General features: G+C 32.3%; 1 protein-coding gene across 1 annotated transcript; it reads left to right on the plus strand.

The window, feature by feature from the left end:
- Positions 1-9,871: 9,871 nt before the first annotated feature.
- On the plus strand, positions 9,872-10,432 carry LOTGIDRAFT_154198 (hypothetical protein; the record flags this gene model as incomplete). The annotated part of the gene is made up of 1 exon (XM_009061908.1): positions 9,872-10,432. The coding sequence occupies one exon, from the start codon at positions 9,872-9,874 to the stop codon at positions 10,430-10,432; it is 561 nt and encodes a 186-aa protein (XP_009060156.1).
- Positions 10,433-11,015: the final 583 nt, after the last annotated feature.

Consider the following 11,015-nt stretch of genomic DNA (forward strand, 5'->3'; position numbering starts at 1 on the left):
AGATTCATCATTAGATATATTCTGAGCTGCTGGTAAGATTTCATTGATATTATTATTTTGGTAAGAAAGGGGTATGTTAATGGCTGGTTCTAAAACTAGTTATCTTCTGCACTGTTCTATCCTTCTTGTCCGCTATCTCTTTTCCCCGTTCCTCGGCCCTTATATCAATACTTTCATCGAAGTACCGATTTTCGTGCGTTTTTGTCCTTCTTATCCCCGAAAATGCCGACTTCCCTTTTAAATGGCACTTTGAATGCTTTCCTGAATTGAAGGGACAGATTCGCCATCAGTTTGACCAATCGTTTTCAGTCTCAGAAACAGGAATTAATAAGTTATATACGCTAATCAGTAGGCCTAGTAGTGTCCACAGAATTACCCGCGTTTGAAAGCTAAACAGACTTTGAGACTGGACATAATATAGAAAAGACAAATATAGCTATAGAAAGCGAGATTCCTACTTTAGTGTATTTTTGAAGGAATTATGCGAATTCCGTACATTTCCTGTACTTCTTGAGACTAGGCCTATTTACATATATTCAAGACCCAAATCAACGCCCGTAAATGGCGAATCTGTCCCTTTAAGACTTTCTCGCTAACCGAGCTTCAACATAAGTGGCAGCCAAGTTGAAGTGGGTGATAATAATAATAATAATAATATTCTATTTCAACATCTTTATCACATACTTAAATCAACAAATCGACGTATTTATAATGAAATTAATAAGAAAAGATAAATGTCATCACAGGAAAAATATTTAAGGCCACTTAGTTAAAATCAGTTACATTTTGTTCAACTAGTCGAAATTGCAATTTTTCAACCAGAAAAAGTCAGTCACAACCTACTGGAGTTGGTCACAATTTCATTTCGGTGTCTATTCTCGGCACCCATATCCGCCCTAGTAATCAGTTTTGATAACCCCTTCGATCGCCAGGTTCCATAGCTCCCGATTCTCCATTGTCTCCAGATTAAGTACAGGTGTTTTTATTATTGGTATAAACTGAATCTTTAGGATTTACTCTTACACAGAAATATTTATTTTTAAAGTCGGCACATGCCTTTCGCAATTCAGTATTCCTTAATAAGAAAACTGGTAGTTTCAGGAAATCACACACGAAAGATGCCGGAATGAAGATTGAGAGTATAGATGGATGAAAAATTCCTGCCTGCTGAAAAGTATAACTAAAAAAGGACACAATTATTATAGGTGTTACTGATACCATTTGTATTATATTTAGCTTGAATATCAAAATAGCCAATCGAACACCTCTATCAAATTGTTGACGTGTTGTTGTGGTTTTTCTCTGTTTATTGTATTGATAGATCCTCCAAGCTGAATAGAAAAATATACTTTGTGGTATTATGAACGTGTTAACCAGTTGGAACACTATTATCCATATTCCATATTCAGTTAACTTGTAGTGTATCAGAAGAAAGGGATCAACCAATAACATGTCTATATCCAATAAGACAGTACATGACACACCAATATTCCACAGCCACAAAACACCAATTGTAACATAAATCTGAAAAGCAGAAGTGTCTGTCTTTTCAAATCCACTTTTAAATGCCAAGTAAATGTGGTACATATTGGCCCCAAACATGGTCATAGACATCATGATGAATGACCTCATCGTTATGGTAATAGCTACTTTCTCAGATAAATTCCAAACAAGTTGAAACCCCAAAGTAAGTATATCAGTTAAAGCAAGTGTTATGTTAATTCCTATATTAGCAATAAGATCATTGACCCAAATATATTTACAAATTCTAGATATAGTCTGTAGTTTCACGATCAGGTAAAGAAGAATAAACTTTTGTACCATAGCAAGCAAATTCATAAAAATTCCAAATAATAAAACTTCTCGATTTGGCACTGTTACATCACAAATACTTGTATTATTTGCACACGACCTATTCATTTTGAAAGCTGTAGAAGAACTATCCTTGTTTTGAGATAGATTCTGTAAAATATAAATGATGTACAACGAATTGATCTCTTTTGAAATTTTTTTTATTGATCTCCACAATATAGTGGTGTGGACATCTTTCGATGTATAACAAAAGTACGTTTCTTGTATTATTGAGGGGTGTAAATTTCAGTGTATACCCGAGTATTTTACATGTATGTATATATGTATATTAATTTAGAGACAAATTAGTTTACTTATCACTCTCAAAAACAAATATTACTACCTCTAAAAAGCCATTTTCGGAGGTAAATTATTGTACCTTAGTTTCAGAAACGGGGTATTTATTAACTATGCTTATCAGTAATAGTGCCCACAACTAACCATCGAAGTTTTTGCCTTCTTAGCTTCGCGTATTCATTATCATTCGTGTTTGAAATTTGCATTGACGAGGGCTTTTAGAATGGTTACGACTGAATAATCAAAAATCATCCGTACACCGTATTTCCATTTACAGACCTTATAAAAAATTTTGAAAGTTCTTTTGGCCTCTTTTTCTTTCAATTTATAGATTATTTTGTTGAACAATCTTACAATGGGTAAAAGTGCGCAATCATAGGTTTAAGACTTTAAGTTACTATTTTATAGAGACATTGAGAAACACAATCAAGATAACACACTTATATTGAACTCTTTGAAAGACAACTGATAAAATTGGTCTCTGCTAACTAACCTATATAAAGACAATATTCATTTTAAATTAGCACATGTAAATCAAATCTGTCATACCAGCCATTTTATCAAAGAGAATTATATTGATATATGTAATAATAGTGGGGCCTCTATATTATTATATCAGCCTTGATAGGCTCTATAAACATAGATTTTACACAAATCAGTGTATAAATAAAGATAGCAATTAACAATATATTATTAAATATATGTTAGCTTTTAACAAAAGTTGGTGGGTGTCGTAGGTTTAAAAAATACTTTAATATCAACCTTCCTAGTTTCGGTGAAATCCGGTACTTTGAATGCTGTTGTGTGGAGAAAGACCACACTTTGATCACTTACATTTGCTGTTAATTTGATTGACTGGTGGTGGGTTATTTAGAATTTAATATATAAACTATTTATTTCTGATAAAGTTATATAGTATCTATATTTGATAAATTTATATATTATTTATATTTGATAAATTTATATATCATTTATATTTGATAAATATATATATTATTTATATTTGATAAAATATATATTCATCTTTAATATCTGATAAATTTATATATTATCTATATTTGATAAATTTATATATTATTCATATTTGATAAATATATATATTATTTATATTTGATGAATTTATATATTATTTATATCTGATAAAGTTATATAGTATCTATATTTGATAAATATATATATTATTTATATTTGATGAATTTATATATTATTTATATCTGATAAAGTTATATAGTATCTATATTTGATAAATATATATTCATCTTTAATATCTGATAAATTTATATATTATCTATATTTTGATTCATTTATACTTAACATGTACTTATATTATACATTTTAACTCATTTTTTCTTAAACAAAATTAAAAAAATATTCATAGAAAAACGTCGTCTTGCGCCGAGATCTTAACAATCTGGTTGATCACACTTTTTAAAAAAAATTGAAAATAAAGGGCCTAAATCCTGCATCGTATGCCTTTCAGCATGTTCCTTAAGCAACTTTACATGATAATGATCAGATGTAAATAACCGTATCGTTGCTAAGGAACATGGCATTTCAGAAGATTTCTTCCACTATCAAACGACTAGAATGACCTTCCTTTTTTCCCTCTTCCATTTAACCTTATATTTATTTTTTTTCACCCTTAATCTCCATTTCTCTGGCCTCTTGTAGAAGAAATAGAATAATTGATTTATCTATTTTATAAATCCCATACAGCTCCTCTATCATTTTTTCAAACAATATTTTATATTATGTTCTTCATATTGATCAGATCAAATGTACCAGAAATCAATGTTGTTTACTGTGTTTACAACTTGGAACTTAAACTGAGCTTTTCATTTTCAAGTATGGATTTAATCTATTCCAATGATTTTAAAGCGGACTAATTCTCAAACAGGGACGAAGTATTGTTTTCAGGGATTGTAAAGAGGTTTTCTCAATATTTTAAGTGTATATTTTAGTTTTAGCAGAATTGCCGGAACCACAGTCGTCTGATTGAAAATTGGAATGATGCAAATTGATGCTATCAGTGTCCCCGATACACATAAAAAATTGAGAAAACCTCTTTACAATACTTTTTTTTTTTTAAATTATCTTGAAGTGTGTTGTGTGAAAAACAGTTTTCCTTCATCCACTCACTTTCTACTATACCCCTGTAGCTAGCATTTTCTCATAACTGCAATGTGAGTCAACAATTTTCTGTTAGACAACATTCCAACATCAGAAGATTGACTCAAGTCCGAGATTGTGTAATGCAGGTCGGAGGAACTTACATGGAGAAAGCGTCTTGTCGTTAATGTGGACTCTTTGTGCTTCAGGCTTTACACGTTTAAGATCCCTTAACCCCCAAGAGCAGTCTTAGCCGCTGCCATAACAAAATGTTGCTCATTGCGCTCATTGCCTTGGATATCCTCATAGTTCAAACATGTGCAGAAAATTCCATTTTATTTTGTACTTTGTAGGCCTATTAATATTCTTGTTTAGTATTACCTCCCATGAATATAAACTACTTTTGAATCATTGAATTTTTTATTTTATATTACTCCCTTGGAATGAAGTATTTGTCAACGGTCTATTGATAAAGTAACATCGTATCCCGAGGACGTATAACGAATGGGGTTGTGGTTTGGACACGATGATAAAAAACGGGCTTTTATTTTACTGTATTATACTATATAGCATTAAATGCGTATGTGAGTGTCAGAATAAAATTATCCCCTCAATACGGTGGTTCGTATACGACATCAATTATTTTTTCAATTTTGAATTTAAAAACTGGAATATATATTGGTGTAACCTATATTCGTGCATATAGGGATTCAACATCGGAATTTCGTCAAAATTATGAATCCCTCACCTTGACCCACATTTAATGCGTAACCAACTCAACAATGGCTGCTAAATGCATCATCTATTTTGGTGTACAATGTTTGATCGATAAATAAGTTGTATAATTAACTTCTTGTAGTATTTATCTTTAATAATATTTCATTATAACTAATGACAATTCCTTCAAAAAACAAAAACTTAAGAGTGGTTTATTGCTAAAACTCATTGAAACAACATAAGAATATGGCCCATACTTTGTTCCACGGAATTCCGATTTGAGCCTGGGATTAGCCTATAAGAGAATTTTCCAATAAAAAATTGTGATATTTGGTAATAACTGAAATCCGCCATTTTGTACATGTTAGATATATAAATTCGACGTGGCTTTGAAACGACAAAAACATTCTGCAAGTTGATGTTTTAGAGATAACCCATGTTTATCAAAACATGCAAATGCGGAGGTCATTCGAGGTCGCAGATGTAAATTATTAATCATTTCCAGAGATGCACGAAAAATAGTTTAGCACGAAATTAGGTTACTTGACTGTAATTATAAAATTATAAAAAATAATTTTGAATCAAAAACTTCTATTTTCACCCGGAATATAATTATAAAATTATAAAAAACCCGGGTGAAAATACAAGTTTTCAATTCAAAATTCTAGAATTTTCACAATACAGTTTTTAATTCAAAATTATGTTTTTATACTTATATTCCAGTTTTTTTAATTCAAAATACAAAAAAAATAAATGATATCGTATACGAACCAACGTACCTCAAGGTTCTTATGTTACTAACTATATTCAGGTAGCAATATTGATATCCCTTGACAAATCAATGTCAAAAAGTCGGAAAAAGAAAACGAAATCTACCATTCATCATCGAGACAGATTCAGCTTTACGGAAACTGTCGAGCATTGCCGATTGTTCTATGTATCCGTCATTCGTGGCTATATTTCGAGATTGTAGGACCTCTCACTGGATATCAAGAAGATAGCTATATTTATGTTCTCGAGAATTCCTATATTCATTTACTTGTCACTCAGCTGTTATTCATGTGATTCCATCAACTTCATCAAGGTGTTTCTCACATACACTAATATATAGATTATTGGTATAAACACAAGCTCTGTAATTTTTCACTTTAACGAACGCACATCACCATTTCATGGGACAGACTTTTCTTTTGTATTAGAGCTTATCGCCATGAATCTCTACTCGAATTTCCTCCTTCAGATTGAAATACAGGGGTTACTTTTACACAGCAATATTTTGTTTTAAATTTTACAAACGCAGTCCTCAATTTTATATTTCTTAATAAGAAAATTGGTATTTTGAGAAAATCACATATGAAGGCAACTGGGACCAGGGCGGCCAATATAGTTTGGTGATGATACAAGCCAGATTGTTGCAATGCGTAACTAAAATAAGATACTATTGAAATTGAAATCATACGCAATATGTTCAATTTTAATATCAAAATAGCCAATCGAACACCTCTATCAAATTGTTGACGTGTTGTTGTGGTTTTTCTCTGTTTATTGTATTGATAGATCCTCCAAGCTGAATAGAAAAATATACTTTGTGGTATTATGAACGTGTTAACCAGTTGGAACACTATTATCCATATTCCATATTCAGTTAACTTGTACTCAAAAACAAAGTTGTTTCCAATGATTAACATGTTTACATCAAAAAAGACAGTACATGACACACCAATATTCCACAGCCACAAAACACCAATTGTAACATAAATCTGAAAAGCAGAAGTGTCTGTCTTTTCAAATCCACTTTTAAATGCCAAGTAAATGTGGTACATATTGGCCCCAAACATAGTCATAGACATCATCATGAATGTTCTTGTGATTATTGCAAGAACAACGTGATCGTTGTAGGTTAAATCAAACACAGAAGTCAACATGACTATATCGTAAAAAGCTAACTAAAGGTTGATTCCTTTATTGGAAATGAGCTCATTGACCCAAATATATTTACAAATTCTAGATATAGTCTGTAGTTTCACGACCAGGTAAATAAGAACCACATTTTGAAACGCAACAAGAAAATTCAAAAACATTGTAAAGAAATTAACTTCTCCTTCTATGGCCTTGGTTGTACACAACATCGTGGTATTGGAACATAATGCAGTCATCTTGGAAAATTAGAGTTGCCTTGATGTCCCTTGATGTGTGGCTATACAGATGAAATGAAGACTCGAAAATTTTTTTCACATAGTAATAGCATAATTGGTGCTCAGTGTCTTGGAGATTGTGTATCTGTAAAGGATTAAAAGTATTTAAATACCAACCCAAAAAACAACATGATTTTAAGAGACTCCAAACAAAGATTGATGTGTCAGACTGAATAAATTAGTCAAAAATCTGAAGGTTTGATGTAACGCCGGCGAATGTAAACAGTCTTGTTTGTGTGCAACACGCGTTCTGTGAAAGGAACGGTTAAAAAAAAACCCCACAACTTTACAAAGCCGACCCTTAAAACGAAAAGGACGTATCCTTACCTGCTCAATGCTCATTGGGAGGAAAACTTCAACCTGGTTAATTGAGTATTGTTTATTTATACTACTTTTCAATCCACAGGTGCTGATGTTATAATCATCGCATCCAATATCGATTTCTTTCTCAATGAATGTACACATATAGTGAGGACAATTGAGTTCCGAAGTCTTCCAACACGATTCATAACAAAAATTTGCTAAATCTCATAGTCTAAAGCCATGAAATAGCAATATTCTATAATTTATAATACGTGGACATATATATGGATAGCAATGACTGAAACAGGACATATACGCGCATCTGCAGGAACATCTAATCTGTTGTTTGTCAACTCGGCATCTCTTTCACAGAACTAACGTATATGTTTATTAGTTAAATTAGACAATTATAACCATTAGAATGAAATTATGGTCGCAGGAAATTTGTTCATGAAATATTTAGTGTCAAAATAAATTGAAACCTAAAGTAGAGCAATATGACAACCTTTTAGGTTTCGCTACCTCACAATTCCTTTTTATTTTATCAAGAAACGGGTTTTGCATGACACGCTTAGATTTGTTAAAGATAACACCATCCGAACAGACCTTTGGTAGAAATCTAGATAAGATTACAATGTCGACTAAAATATCAGAAAACAAAAAGGATACGAAATTGTAGTCTAATTCTAATCAGATTGGTTTGGTTCATTAACATTAGTTGTTGAATCATTAAGCCATTAATTGATAGCCTATTAAGGCAAAAGAACGATTTCTACAGCGATAATTGTTGCTGTGATAATGTGAAAATTAGCATTGTTCTATTGAGTTTGTAGCGAACGAATATCCCTTGGGAACAAATTTGAAAGATTATCCTAACATTACCATAAACCATGGACATACAGTATATTTAATTTTCAGGTAGAATACATAGTTAATGTACAGGTTTTATAGTGATTATAACCAAACGACCCAAAATTGAAATGGACAGCTCATGTGTCTATTTTGGTGTAAATAAATATCTTTTCTCGACTGTATAATTTGATAATACCCTCCTTTTCATGCGTTCACATATTTTTCACACACCAGTTCATATATATAAATGTTAGTGGGCTTATGTTATCTTGTGTGTCGATGTATCATCTTTCGGATTATCAATGTCTGAGTTTCTCTTTATGTTTAATCAGCTTGCTTAACGGAAATCATCCTTTTAATTTAATTTGAAAAGTTGATGCAAACTTTGGAATATCAGAACTGATTGTAGATTTATTGGCACAGAAATGAGATTTTGAAGGCTTGAAAGATATTGTAACTATATAGGGTCTTTTGACATCAAGCTGTCAGGTTATTTGTTATATTTGTTGTATTGAGTCAACCAGCCTTTACATCATGCTGAATGAAGCGTTGTCACTGTAGGCTTGGATGGTTTCGATTCAGATTTACAACCAGACATATAAATTCAATAAGTTTATTTGTCGATCGGAGAAGTTGCACACACAAAATACATAAATAAACGGAAAATGAGGAAACTGATGTTGACTTGGCTAAATCAGTACAGAAAGACCAGACTTACACGCATCTGACAGTTCCTTGGATTGAATACTGAAAGAGCTGGTATTTGAAAAGTTCTCGAAGAGAAGAAAGTTAGTAGAGCCTTCGTGTGTGACTGAGCTCGGAACGTTAGTGTTAGTGACTGAAACTAACTGTCAAAGAAAAAGCCTGGAATAATTGGCAAGTCAGAAAATACTTTCGTGCAGGAGCCACCATCTTGAAAGAAGAAAAAGTTCTAAATCGAAACGGGCCAGATCGGAGGTAGAAGCGATCGAACACCAAAATTACTACTAAAGAGGTGTTCAAAATCCAGAGTTCATAAAATCTTCACACAAGCTGAAATTTTGAAACCTGTCTTTCTCTGTTTAGTCAGAAGGCCAATATTATCTTGGGAAAGAAAAAAGACAGAAGAGATAAACCCATGGCATTGGTTGAAAAAAAAAACAAAAAAAAACAGAGAATAAAGGTAAATTTTAAAATATCGACCATCTCTCTCTGTAGTTTGAATACCTCGGACGTCTTTGACAATATTTTGACAATGATTGATAGTGGCTGATTTAATCGAGTTTAAATGATCTCAACGAAAGGAAAAGTCAATAATACCTATTGACATTTATTTTAAAATAGCCTTCAACGTAAACAATCTTCGGTAATACTTATCTGGAATACTGGCTGTTTAGATGTACATGTACTTAGTGAAATATTGAGGGATTAACACATTATCATTATTCAGATATAAATATAAATTCATGCGACTTGACACAAAGTTTTGTTTTCTACTAAAAATCTAGTTTCATTAGTTTTACTCAAACAAAACATAGTGATTTTACCAAGTTTGTAGTCTAATAAGAATGCAACAACGAGCTCTTGGTGTGCCAACATCGCTGTCGTTATCAAGAAAAAGACACTCATCAGAAGAGAAACTTTATTTCAGACGCGAAGTTTCCAAAATTCACACAACTGTTCAAAAAAGTGACAAAAGTAGGATATTTTCTGCATCGCAAGAAAGGTTCAACAATGCCAACATTGCAAGATGTTTCAATACTATTTCAACAACTGTGAATAACCAAATTGGTTTAAGTCAATGGGAGACAACCGAGAAACTGTGTGGACGTGGAAATGTCGAGAATTATAGTGGTGAAGCTCAGTGTGAAATACTCGGTACAAAGTACTGTTCAGATTGTTGTCGTATCAATGAAAAGAAAATTACCAGACATGAGAAGAGTCCTAAACTCTATATTTTACCTGAAGATTTTAGAAAAGGACCTCTTCAGACATATTCTCCAATGGAAGTGTTTCAGAGAGTCTATAAATATCACAAAAATCAGCTGATTGGAGAAAATACAGACATACAGACCACTGATTTACCTAACAGACGACCACAATCATACTATTCTACCACTGCTGAATAATGATGGCGAAATCATGCTACTTTATCATCACTTACTGAAAATGGCGACAATAGTCATCTACTTCGTCACAAGTGAATGATGATGTCGAACACACTCATACTACTACCATGACTGAATGATGATGCCGACCACAATCATACTACTCTACCACTTTTGAATGATGTTGCCGACTACAATTTACAATCATACTTCTCTACTACTACCGGGTAATGATGATGACACTATCATATTACTCTACCATTACTACCACAATCATAATTTTACCACTACTGAATGATGATAACGATAATATTCTACCACTACTGAATGATGATAACGACTACAATAATACTACTCCAACGCCACTGAATATGTCGACCACAATCATGCTACTCTACCACTCCTGAATGATATAGACGACCACAATAAAGCTATCTTACCACCACCGAATAATGATGACCACCAGAATCATACTATTCTATCACCAGTGATATTTAATATATCAAAAAATACGACGAAAGTGTCTGTTTTACTTCTTTGGAAAAACGTTTACATGACCAACGCATAGAATGGGAATTTGTCTTTTTGGTATCGAAATTTCCAA

This window comes from Lottia gigantea (assembly GCF_000327385.1).
Source record: "Lottia gigantea unplaced genomic scaffold LOTGIsca_5, whole genome shotgun sequence".
Taxonomy (NCBI): Eukaryota; Metazoa; Mollusca; class Gastropoda; family Lottiidae; genus Lottia; species Lottia gigantea.